At 39.8% G+C, this 13,071-nt stretch overlaps 1 protein-coding gene and 1 long non-coding RNA gene across 2 annotated transcripts in view; one reads left to right on the top strand and one right to left on the bottom strand.

Moving 5' to 3' along the window:
* Window positions 1–164: 164 nt before the first annotated feature.
* Window positions 165–13,071, top strand: part of LOC106960291 (uncharacterized) — a 19,496-nt gene continuing 6,589 nt past the window's right edge. The window contains exons 1-2 of the long non-coding RNA XR_001427538.1: window positions 165–175; window positions 2,454–2,460. This is a non-coding gene — a long non-coding RNA (uncharacterized LOC106960291). The remainder of the gene's footprint in view (window positions 176–2,453; window positions 2,461–13,071) is intronic.
* txnl4a (thioredoxin-like 4A) lies at window positions 9,759–12,110 on the bottom strand. The gene is made up of 4 exons (XM_015053312.1): window positions 11,946–12,110; window positions 11,562–11,740; window positions 10,070–10,173; window positions 9,759–9,945 (listed from the first exon to the last, which is right to left on the bottom strand). The coding sequence occupies exons 2-4, from the start codon at window positions 11,712–11,714 to the stop codon at window positions 9,774–9,776; spliced, it is 429 nt and encodes a 142-aa protein (XP_014908798.1). The 5' UTR covers window positions 11,715–11,740; window positions 11,946–12,110; the 3' UTR covers window positions 9,759–9,773.

Below are 13,071 nucleotides of genomic sequence, written 5' to 3'. Positions count from 1 at the left end.
GGTGGGGGGCTCTTGTTCTTTTGTTTGTTCATAAAGGTGTTTTTTTAGAAGTTGTTTGTGTGTGGGGGGGGGGGGGGGGTTGGGGCTTGACCAAGTACCTTGCGTTGAATCATCCTGAATGTAATTGACAGATACATTGCTCAGATGTCACCGGCTGAGAATACTCTTGAGTGGAGTCATCCCACTGTGTTTGTTTTCATGTTATGAAAAATAAAAATCAGAGAGGTCCTCTTGGAAAGGTTTTGTCCAAAAAGCAGTCATCAGAAGTACTCTTTCAGAGTTTAGAAGTGGTTTTATGGATATGGATTTAAATTACACCCAAGTCTAAGCCATTGGACCCAATCTCAATAACCCACAACACAAGTATTTCAGACTGAGCCCAGCCATGCCGAGGCTAGATTACTAAGGCAATCACTGGTGAGGTTAGCCCATTCTTTCTAATCTGAACAAGGTTCACCAGTTTTCTGTGGTTTTGCTTCATTCCGGTCCCCGAGTCTTAGCTGCTTTCACATTTTCTGCCTTTTTCAGGTCAAGGATCATTCTCTGCCTCACCAAGTATCTTGTTCAAGAATGATCTTCCTATCTGGTTACAGGGAATGTTAGAATAAAACCAGAGGGACCAGGTGAAATACTTACTGAAGTAGTGCTGGAATAGTTTAAGAGGTGTGCATGCTCTGTGGAGCTGAGGCATCTCCATGATGCTATTGAAACAAACATGTTTGTGCATGTGGTTGTGCAAACCCCCTCCTGAGAAATATTATTATGACCTAATGTGGGCACATTGTTCTGCAAGATAACAGCTCTGCTCCAAACCAACCCAAAACGGATAAATTGCTCGTATCCAAGGTTACCGCTCAGATGAGAAAGTCAATTTGCATAAGCTTCTGGGGAAAGTTTGCCTACAAAGACAACTACTGTACACAGTTCTTTGGGAAGTAAACCTGAGATAATGACTGCCAAACCCATCTAATGGGAGGAAGATTTTCAAAATGTGGTCTATTAATAGCCATAGTCGGTGTGTCATTAAATTCACATCTGTTGTGGTTTACGTTACCTTTCAATAGTCAGGTGCAAAAAAGAGGTCAAGATAATTTTTGAGAGCCATATAGAAATATATAAAAGTGTAGCTGAATTATTAATACCTGCACAGTATTGTGAACTAGTGTAAGGTAGAGAACCTTGTGTTATTTATACAGTGTCTATGATTTGTTTAGGTCCATCTCCTCGGGCTGGTGTCCATTTTGTGAAAAGCAGAGACTTGTCGGTGGCGTTTGTGTGTCTCCTTAATGAGCCCAGTCATGCTTTATGAATTATGAAGAGATGTCAGGTGCAGTTGTTACTACTAGGGCAAAAGTCTGAGAGCACAAAAGAGCTGAACAAAGTTTTGGTTAGCACTTTGTTTTAGCAATCTATTTAGTACAAGATGAATGCTTACCACAGACAAGAATGCTGAAGCACTGTAAAACCAAGAATTTACAGTGCTTTCCTCCTCAAAACTTTAAGTAGAGGTGAAGCAGTTCTCTCAGGACTAATTGGCATCCTCCATATGTGCAGAAATAGACTTTTACAGTCGGTACTGTGGAGAGGAAAAGGACATTGTGAAACATCCAATCATTCACAAACTATACCTGTAATGAGCCGGATGCCTGCCTCAGGTGGAGAATAGGAGAGACATAGGGTACTCTCTGATCAGGTGATAGACGCACATTTAGTGTTGATTTAGATTGGCCCCTCAACTTAATATTTCTATTTCTGGAGCCACAGATGAACAACAAAATCATGCGCGACTACAGACATTAAGGCACAGGGCTGAGATTGTAACTGGGAGCATTTCTGCTGCAAGGAAACTGATCTAACATCAGTTATACCTTGCAGCTCTCATAGTAAACCAGATATATTTTTAATAAAAAGCTTCTCTGTAACTGTAGTAAAGATAAAGAAAGGTAATTTCTATTATCCACACCTAGTTGCTGGTCATTGAGGAAGGTAACGTATCCACTGTACATCTTGGACATACGTACTCTTTGTAAAGACTTTTTAAAATGGTCTTTGGTAGTGCCTTTATGAAAGGAAGCCAGTGGCCGGTACATAGTGGTTTGCTCTTTTGTTTTGACTGCGGGTAATGTCAAAGTAAAACCACATTCTGTGCCTTTTTCAGGAAGCCAGTAAACGTGAAAGACCCAAGTACTGAAACCTGTTCTCAATGGGCAGACGCTGAAACAAGCAAAATCTAACATGCTTAAAGAAGTATGATGTATCCATCTCTAACATCCTGTAGTTAGAAAATATCCTAAGTTTCCTTGCCCTCAGTTACCTACAGGTTAGATGTCTTCAGTGAGGATGCTACAGGTACAGTATCTTGTAAAAGTGTTATTTAACAATTGGAAGCGTAAAAGTTTCTATTGGGGACTGGACTACATGGACCATCCTCAACACTTTTCAGATAGACAGAGAACATCTGTAAGTATCAATTTTCAAGAGTTGTCACATATTTTCAGGTCAAAACTTTGACTGAGCCATTGTAAATACGTTGTAAAAACCGTTCCATTGTTGCTCCAGCTTTATGTTCAGAGAACTTTGTTCTGTTGGAAAGTGAACATCAACCCAATTTCAAGTTTTCTGAAATACTGTGTATGTAGGAACTTTTTCAGGCTGGCGATGTATTTAGATCCATTCATTGTAACCATCAACTGTGTGTTTGCAGTACTCCCATACGAAGCAATAATGTTGCAATTATACTTTTACTATCACGCTACAGATTATTTATTTTTATTTTTTGAGGGATTTGTAAGTACTACATGCTTTTTAAAATGTGTTGTATGTATATTGTGGATTAAAACATAACAGCGTTGGGGTCTTTGCTTCTAAAAGGTTTCTTTAAGATGTTTTCTATAACGATGATGAGGTGTTGGCCTTTTCCTATAAAACATCCTCTTTGTTCTCAGGAGTCAATCCAGCCAAACACATATTTCCTTCTCACACTGCAGTCCATCAGCTATATAATTTCTTCTCCTTCTTCTTCTTCATCACGTCTTGTTTTCTTCCTGCTTGAGCCACTGTCCCCCTACCTGCCTGCCTGAGGAGGCATGGCCCCCTCTCTCTGCCTCTGTCAATGAGTTTTGCCCTTATAAGGAGAGAGTACAGACAGACTGTACTAACGGCGCAAGCTCGGTAGGGGTGTTGCAGGGTTGGGGAGACCACATCGACAGGAACGGCAGGGTGAAGTGGGAGGAAGAGTGGGGGGAAAGGGCAGAGAGGAGAGATGAGCAACCTCTTTTCAGTCAGCAGATGCCCCCCCTTAACAAAGACTATGTAGGGACCTGAGATGATGAGAAGCAGGTGGATACATTTGACATAATGTAACACTGAGAACTTAGAGACCGAATACCTCTCACAAATACCAAATACACCACACTGGAAACATAAATTCAAATGCCGTTGGTGTTCATACTGAGCTCAGCAGCTGCCCACATGCTCATCTGCATACACAAAGCCTAACGTTCGGTTGGTGAGACTCATGAAGTGAGAGTGTGGGATTTGGTGCGGAGGGTTTTACAGTGCGTTGTGACCAGCGTTGTGAGAAAATCTAATCTCAGTATGAATCTACGTGTTCACTGAAGGTCTTGGGAGGTTTGTTTGGGAACTTTAGGGAACAAAAAGCATCACAAAGACCAAAAAGAATACAGCAGCCAGGTCAGGGAGCAGCGGGTTAAGATGAGAAAGAGAACTGAATTTCAAACCAGTCGCTCTGTCATCCCCACCTAAAATCCACACATAAAAGTCCACCTCTCTGACACAGAGAGGGTTAATCAGAGAATTACACAGGGCTATGGTGACTGTGGAGAAAACTAGATCTTCACATTACTGGTGAGGCACGGTGGTGGGAGTATCATGGGGTGGAGATACTTCCATGGTTTATTGCAGAGGGTCTTGTATCCTGTTTTTATATTGCTGTGTTAGGTGTTTTTTTTTTTTTGTTTTTTTTAACTAACTTGTCTTAGGACAAAAGAAGAAATTTTGCTGACGAAGGAGACTTATAGTCATATATTCTAATTTATTGATTATGACTGTATGCATTTTGTAATTTTTTTTAAAGTTTATTAGTTTAAACTGCTTGCAAAACCCCACATTACAAAATTAAGAGCATTTTAAAAAAGATACTGGTGAACCAGATGTGATAAGGTTTGGATTGTCACTTCAAACTGGAACCAAGATTCCAAGTACAAACCATCTCCGTCTACATGTTTCAAACATATTTCATAAGAAATAAAAAAATAAAACAAAATGCAGTTTTCCTCTTCTACATTCATGAGAGTCTGTGCACACTGGCTGTGTTGTTTCAGCTGCAGCATTTCTCAGCATCACACCTTCCCTGCAGCGGGAGGGCCGTCCCGCCTGGGAGTACAGGACAGGTGCTAATTGGCTCTGAAGCATCTGAATGGAGGAGCCGAACCTCAGATGTAGCTGAGTGCGAGGCGCTAGGGGCCCCTCATGTGACGTGTGTCTGTACGGCACGTCGGTAAGCCCCCCTCCTTGCCTCAGCCTCCCCACTGAGTTCTGGTGACTCTCTCGGCGGACCCTCAGCTTCCACTGCTCATGGAGGAATGGCATCGTTTTTCTTGGGGGTGGGATTATGTGGGAATGCAAATCCGTTTAGTCACAAATCCCCAAGAAAGACTCAAAAATTGGTGGAAGGGGGTGGGCAGGGTGTGAAAACAAACATACCACCCAGCTGGTAAGTTTGTCAGCATGTATGGAGGAAGAGGAGGAGTGGTTTAAAAGCAGAGGGTTTGTGTGTGTGTTTGGTTCAGGATATTATCAGCCTCAAACATCCCTGCTTGTTAATCTCTGCCAGCCTGTAGGCAACGGTTTGTTTACTCTGATTTCTTCACTCAAACCCACCCTGCAGTCAACGAGTCCGTCGTCGAATCCCGAGATCGTCTCCATTCAGAAGAGATTCGGCGATAAGCTCCACGTTAAAACTGAGCCACCTCCTCCTATCTAATCCCTAAATCTATTAGCTGACATTCGCCTTGAAGTAATTAGAAAGCCAAGAGACAGGAACGAGGTTTGATGTCGCTCCCGGCGGAGTGGGTTACGTAAAGAGGCTTGTGATGTAACTCACAAGAAGAGTTGAAGTTTACTGGACAAGGAGGAAGTTAAAGGCCGTGCAGGAATGAGGTCAGTACTTCACAGTGACAGTAGCGCCTCCGACAGGATCTCTGTGCAGAGATACAAGAACAGAGAAGAAAAAGTGCAAGAAGCAGCACTTTACTGTAAATATCCTATGTCACATTCTGTCTGTCCAACCCCTGAAAAGCTTAAAAATAAACTTCTTCCTGACCACTTATGAGGCTGTGCCTGAGGTTTCCCTCTGTGACCCTTGGACTGATCATGTCAGACCCCAACTCTCATTCAAGAATGATACAAATTTGGCCCTTCCACCAGATGCAGATAGAGAACTATTATTTCTAATCGGGATAAAATTATCAACTTTTTTTTTTTTAACAATGGAAAATCTAAAGTACAACACAAAGAATTCATGTTTTTATAACCAAGATTTTACAATAAGTAGAGTCAGAGCTATCCGGAGACTTTTATTAGAATAGCTGATTGTGCCGCAACCAAATTAGCTTTATTTTAACTTATTAAACTTATTTTAATTGACTAAAACTGTTCTTACAGCTGAAAATAGATTAGCTCAATCGAGACCAAAATATTTTCAAAACTTTTAGTACAGCAAATGTGCAAAATCCTTCATATGTTTTGGATCTACAATGAATAAAATCCCTTTCTGCTCCCCCCCCCCTCCAAAAAAATGCAGTAAAATAAATAAATTTAAAAAAATATTGCTTGATTTTAGTTATTTTTATTTCCAAGTACTTTGTACTCGACAATTTTGGTCCAGTCAAAGTCCAGAGCTAAATCAGAGTTGCTGTTAATAGAAGTTGTCCATTCATTCTTTGTTTGAGCTACTCAGGCTAAAACTTCACTTGCGTCTTACAACTAAAATTTCAATAAAATACAGTGAACTTTGTGGCTATAATGTGATTAAATGTGAAAAAGTTGAAGGGGCTTCACAAAAACAACCCAGTGGAAGGTCAGTGAAACAACTGACCTTCAGGCCTTGTGAGCCTCCATATTTGCCATTAAACAGTGCCTCCCTCCTCATCTGATTGAAAATAGAAGCCGTCTGTCTGTTGAATTTAGCACTGAGAATGTTTCTATAGGACTTTAAAAGGCTGTAATCCACTTTATGAGCGCAACGTCGTCCTCATTACTTAAAACTCTCAGCGGAACACCGAGTCGGGTCACATGCCTCACAGAATCTCACCCTGCTTGCTTTCACATACAGAGCATTTCAGCGTACTTTAATGGCCTCTTCTAGATGCGCCAGATGACCCATAGCTTCAGGGTGTTCTGCGTCGCTCCATCTAAGTTATTTATAACTAACAGACAGTGTGTGTGTGTGCGTGTGTTTGGGACGCAGCATCTACTTCCACTTTCTCTCATCCACCTCATTGGGCACGTACCAGGAAAAGTGTTGGTCTGTGTCCCATTTGAGCTAAAACACCAAACTACTGCAGTGGATGGATGGGATAATGTTTCGTCAAAGCGTCCTCACATGCATAAGTAGCAACTGTATGCATAAAGAAAATCATGGCTCATTAAGTAAAATGTTACATTTAATCTGTCTTCGTCTTCAATCTGAAAGAGATTCTCAGGGAGCCCAACCAACTCTCATTGTGGATTGAAAATGGTGGTTGAGATGCTGACAGGCCAATCAACAACATCTCAACTTGTGCATAATACTTGGCTAGGTCCGGCTTGTACAAACCCTGAGGTGGTTCCAAAAAACAAGGAAGAACTGCGTCGGATCTGCAAATGGAGAAGAATCTGGCCGGGTCTGACTGGGGCATAACCGATTAAAGCCTCATCCCTGGAGACATAGTCTAGTAAAAACCAGCCACTTGCTCTATATTTTGATTCGCGCAGAAGGTCTGGACCCTCAGCTTTTGAGAAATTATTACTTGGGTGGACTCTGTTGAAGTTTTAAATTTTACTCAATTGCTAACGTTTAGGCGCCAGTCTGACGCTTTGAAACTTACCGGAAACAACCTGCCAACGCAGATTGAAAGTGCTTGTTCACTTCCTCCCCTGCCATTGCTAAAACTACAGGCAGACTACAACTCTAAAACGGTGCAGAAAATCAACGTCATTGTTCACAACTTCTTCTGTTCGCCGATTGGCCCAGTTCAAATTCTACCAGAGAAATCCACTTTAATGTATGTTAAGAACAGAGCGAGCAAACAGTTGCTGGGTAGAAACAAGATGGCAAAGCTTTGTTTGTGTATGCATCCGTGTGAGTGCCAGTATGGAAGTCGGCAGGGAGGTAAGGGGGGTAGGGTGTCCCAGAAACTGGCAAATGTCCTGTTCCCTTCCCCCGCCGCTTGCTGGGTATCCACATGGATAGTGACAGACCTGGAAAGCAAGAGACACACAGGGGATGGCAGGATGCCAGCGTGTCTTCCCCCTGGCGTCCGGATCATCCCCCCCTCATTCAAACACTATCAGTTGAAACCAGATTACGGATTAAACGGCTTTACAGCATGAGCGTGCATATTCCCCATATAGTCCATAAGAAAAGCTGCTTCTTCTTCTTCTGTCTGAATGTCTTTACCCCTCTCTGTGTTTTACTGTACATCCCACCTCACCTCTTCTCACGTCTAGACCGGAGTTAGTCACCATCCCTTAGTTGTCTGGACTTGCTTCCCCTGAGGCTGAGCTGATTAACTCTAATAGGGAATAACAATGCATGATAATGTGAATTATAATGGACCAATGGCGGCGGCCTTTTGCCCCACGCTCCATATGAAAACAGCGGCTCTGGAATGGTGTACATGAGCCCTGCAGGGACGGGCCAGACAAAGAAGAAGCCATGCCAGACTCCGGGTTAATGTAACTGGAAAGGACGTGGGACGCCTGGAGGGCGGTGTTGTGAGCCCTCAACATGGCGTACACACAGACAACGAGCTTGTTTTCTACTACAGACATGTTTCTGATGGTCAGAGTGCAGACTGTAGAGCAATCAGGTCGTTGTAGCCGCTGTCTCTTGGTGCATCTACAGCCAAGTTATTCAAAGTTTTTGCAGCAGCCAGAACAGTTGGTTGCCTCTTCTTCTCTGCTCAAACGCTGTTCAGTTGCCAGCTGGTAAGCAGCCACCTCAGCACCTCGTCATTGAGGCCACTGGTCAGTGTACATTGTCTAAGCCTCAAAGTGAAGACGCAAGCAGTGACCTTTACATATCTTGTTCCTGCTAATTTGTCTGAGGGAGGAGCTACGGGTATTTTCTCTAGTTGTTTCTCATGGTGTAGAAGACAGACTTAATTTCTGTAACTTAGGTTACGAGAAAAGTGTTTTAAGCATAAATGGGGAAGGTCTTACATCTTCCAAAAGATTCCAAGTAACCCCTGTAAACGAACCTGGAATGGTGAAGTATAGAAAGAGAATCTTTCAAAAATCGAAATTGGAAGAAAGAGACTTCAAAGAAAACCAGAAATCATCTTAGATCAAGAAAAGCCAGATTGGATCATTCATCAACATAAAGTGACCGTCTTAGATCAAAGCAACAGACTATTCGGTACTCTAGTTCCATCTAGTGGTGATTTTTGGAGCACATGCTTCAAAGCTCCTAGATAGTTCTGTTGAGATAAATTTGTAAAAGGTACCATGGTTGTGCTCAGATAAATGCATTGAAATATGTGTTTTAATAATGTAAAGGCAATAGAAGCTATTAGTTCTAAAAGTTATTTTCTATATTTTAATGCAATATATGCTTTCTGAAAACAGAAAGAAACTGGCAACACTAGTGATACTTTTTTTATTTAGTCCTTTTATATCACAAGGCTGAAAACTATTAGAAAGTTTTATTTATTTATGGAAATTTATGCAGGCAATTTAATACATGGTCATATAATTCAGTACACCAATATCTCTGTGTTACATATTCTCATAATTGTCTAGTGTAACATTTTAAATTTTTTGAGAACTTGAACTTTGGCATTATCTCTGATAGAAATGTATCATTGTGTGTAATGAAGCTATACAAGTTAGATTTTCAAAATGAAAAATAGAAATAAATAAATTTCAGAAATAAGATTTACCTGAGAAACAATACAAAAAATAATTTCCCAGAAATTCTTTGACTGCAAGAATTTGACTTTATTTAACATAAATAAAGTCAAAGTTAGTAGTATGAAGGCAGTATGTGCATGATTGCATCCTTTTAAGTCGCATCTGTCTATTTTTCTTTAATTAGTATAACTTTAAATGTTATAAAAACTGAAGACCTGCTCTGAAACCCTTTCCATTTGCTTCTTTGACATCACATTTCATTCTGCATACTGCAGTTTTAAACTCATTTCAATAAAATAAAAATCAAGACTGAAAGTGTTTTAAAGTAGAAATTCATATTTATTACAACAGTCAAGTAAGAGGCCAAATACAATGCGTCTGATCTGTTTTACTCTTATTTCACAGAAATAAGATTTCAAAAAACACAGGACACACTAATATTCATGAAATGGTGAAAAACATGAAACACAAACAGTAACAAGACCCCAAATGAGGATCCTCTCCTCCTTCATCGACAAAGCAAAAATAAAATCTATTTTGTTTTGCTTTCCGTTACTTACTGTCTCTCGGTTGCCAAACTATCAAATGGGAAAGGCAAACACTGAACAAATTAGGCAGGCAAAGGAAAAAAAATAAAATCAATATCTGTATTTAGTGGAATAATCCTTGGGAGACACCACTAAGCCTCTTCCTTTCCGCGCTCCTCGGTACACTGTTTCAACAATGTCTATCATCTCCTGCTTGTCCTCTATGATCCAGTTGATCTTGTTGTTGTTACCGGTGCCCAGATCAATCATGATGTGTTTGTTCCTGGGAAACAGAAACGTCATTGTTTAACACCAGGAGATGGAAGCTGTGACAGTGGTTGCTGCGCACCGTCAACCGTCCATTCAACCGTCCCATCATGAACACTCACACTCGGAGAATGACTTACCTGAAGAAGAACATGACGGTGCAGGGGTCGTACAACTCGTACATTTTGTTGAAATCGGGCACTTCTGTAATGTCCACGAGGTAAATGACCGCAAAGTTTTTGACCTGGCCGAAAGAAAGGAACGTTGATAGCAAACTGTGTCCAACAAAACCAGCAGAACGGTAAAAAAAAAAAAAGACAAGTTATAAAGTAAAAGTTAACTATGACAGTGTTAAAAAACTAGGGGTGAACTGACAAGTCTGTCCGATTTTCCTTAATTTTGGGAGATCGGAAAAAACTTGAGAAACTGATTCTATCTTACTCTGCAAAGATCTTTAGCAACTTCAGTGATAAACTGGAAAACTGCAAGCTAATAAAAACTCAGTAACGAGTTTTGTAAAAGTTTAAAATAGTAACAAAATCTTACAAGTTTGCCCGTTAAAACTAAATACAAAGGAACAAACATACATTATTCAATAAATGCCTGAATCAAATGGATGAAGGTCCTCACATCTGGTTGTACACAAACCTAAATATTTCCACCTGAGGTGTAAAAATAACCAGAGATCCTTATTCACTTTTCTCAAACAGCCCTGAGAACCAAATGCTCTAAATGTGCAAATGCTTATAATTTATATATTTGAGAAATGTGGTGCAATTAATCAGCAAAGGTCAATTTTACAGAGTAGTGGGTCTAGGAAATGAGTCAATAAGAGTTTTACCCTTCCTCCAAGACTTGCGACACATAGTATGTCATATGTTCAGCTTGTTTCCTTTGAGGCCACACACGTATTAATTATGCAGAAATGTATTGGCTCCTTTGGCTGAAAAACTTCCTGAAAGCTTGAGTTGTGAAGAAACAATTTGCTCATTTGGCTTGAAGCAAAAATTGTTCACTTCAGATTTCAATCATAGAATCTCATTAAAAAACTGATAACTTTTACTCTTACAAAGCACAGGAACCCTCAAACAACGAATTTTTCTGTTTTCTTCTTTAGAAATCTTATGTGAAAAATATATTCTAACATTTATCTATTAAATGCAACACTTTTAAATGTTTAGCCTGGTCTCTAATCAAAGATGTATGGTTTTGTGCTTCTAATCTTCCCTTTAGTTTCTTTAAATAGAGATTGATACGTTGTGTGCGAACGGTACTTATAAACAAACCAGTTTACAAATTAAATGACTAGAAAATGGCCACAAAACACTGACTGGCGTATCTCCAATAAGCTGTTAACTACATGATGACTACCAGTTATTAATCAGAAGCACGTAAGAAACAGCGACCTCTGCTGGCGTTACTGTGTCTCGTAACAAAAAACGTCTAAATGTAGCAATAACTGAAATGTTTCACATAAATATGTGTAGTTCAATGAAGAGCGGATTTGACCTGACAACACGAAGTTAAACCCGTTTCAAAAACCAATAAACCAGCAGGTTATTCTAGGGAGCAAACTTTGGATGCTGCTCCGACGTGACGTTGATGGCAAAGACGTCAACAAACTAATCAAACCTTTTCAGCGATGCTGTAAAGAACTTCGTCCATCTTCATGCACGTTGGGTCCCAGTCGTGTCCGAAGCGGATGACCAGGACTCGGTCCTCCTCAGATAGGATGGCTTGGTCCACCTGCCAGCCATTGTGGAGATGTGGCAACATGTACGACATCTTGATCCAAGAAAGTGATTTCCAACCTGCAGGTCAGTACATCCGACTTTTAAGGTTGAAGGAGAGACAGACGGTCATGAAACAAACATAATGCACTGGTCTGAGTAGCGAAACACAAGGCAGCTAAACGTAGCTAGCGCTGGGTAATGTTAGCTGAGGAAAAATCTGGAAGAAACAGAAAAGAAACCCCAGAGGAAGCACAACCCTGACCAAATTAATAGAAAAACTCACCTTAAATTAACAAGCGAGTGTTACGTATCGAAATAAACGCCTAACTACCGAGTAAAGTAACACAGTAATATTAAAAAAAAGAAGCTATTTGTTGTTGAATGTTGCCTATCTTGGACGTCTCGTCGCGTCAAACAAACGTCCCAGTAAGGGCGATGACGTCATCAAACTAGCGACAAGGTAGCGTCTATGGCCGCAATGTATGTACGTCAACTATTTTTCAACCTTTCAAACTCTGAAAAGGTTTTAGTAAACAGTTTTTTTATTGTTCGTATTAAAACTTTTTTAATAACGGTTGTAGAACAGTTTTTTTTAATTGATGTTAAAGGGGCAATGTTTCAGAAACTTACAAATTGTAAAAACTAACACTGGCGTAGAAAAAAAACATTTCGGTTCTATCCAAATGCTGCAAAAAATATTATTAATCAATAATATAAATGGAAAGGTAGACACATTCAAGAATACTTTAACTCTGCTTAACCTGTACATTCAAATTTTAATGTGGATCACGCAGTTCTAAGTTGTGATTGGCTGTAAAAACTTTTTGGCAAATTTTCAAATTATACATAAATCACTAAAATCTAATGTAAGGCAAACTGTAAAGAACTGGATAAAACCCATCTTTGCGTATTTAAAAAACAGCAGAGAAATATATTTAAAAATTGGGCAATAAAACCAATTTAAAATAAAAAAAATTAAGGTTTAAAAAAACTTAATCAGCTTTTATTAGCAATAAAAGGAACACTTTTTTGGTCAAATCCAACATTTAATTTTGGTGAGAGTAGGGGAAAATCGAAGGGAATTTTTTATTTTAAATAAAATCACTGGTGGCATAATTATTTATTTAATCATATTTAAATGTCCTGATACTTCTTACATTTCCTAATAATATGGACTATAAAAAGGCTAAAAAGTAAGACAGGCGCAATAGATCTTCCACCATACTTTAAATTTTTTGTTGTGAGATTATGTGTTGAAATCATTTTTACGTCTTATCAGGCAGTGATGCCAGGAAATTTGTCTGTGCCAATATATTGTAGCATCTAAATTATTTGACCCCGTTTGAAATCTTCTCTCCAAAGACAAAGAACTAGGGCTGAAACGATTCCTCGAATGATTCGAGTACCTC

Source organism: Poecilia latipinna, unplaced genomic scaffold, assembly GCF_001443285.1.
Source record: "Poecilia latipinna isolate Pla-1442-1.1 unplaced genomic scaffold, P_latipinna-1.0 Scaffold1174, whole genome shotgun sequence".
Classification (NCBI taxonomy): domain Eukaryota; kingdom Metazoa; phylum Chordata; class Actinopteri; order Cyprinodontiformes; family Poeciliidae; genus Poecilia; species Poecilia latipinna.
This window is presented reverse-complemented; position numbering and strand designations above follow the sequence as displayed.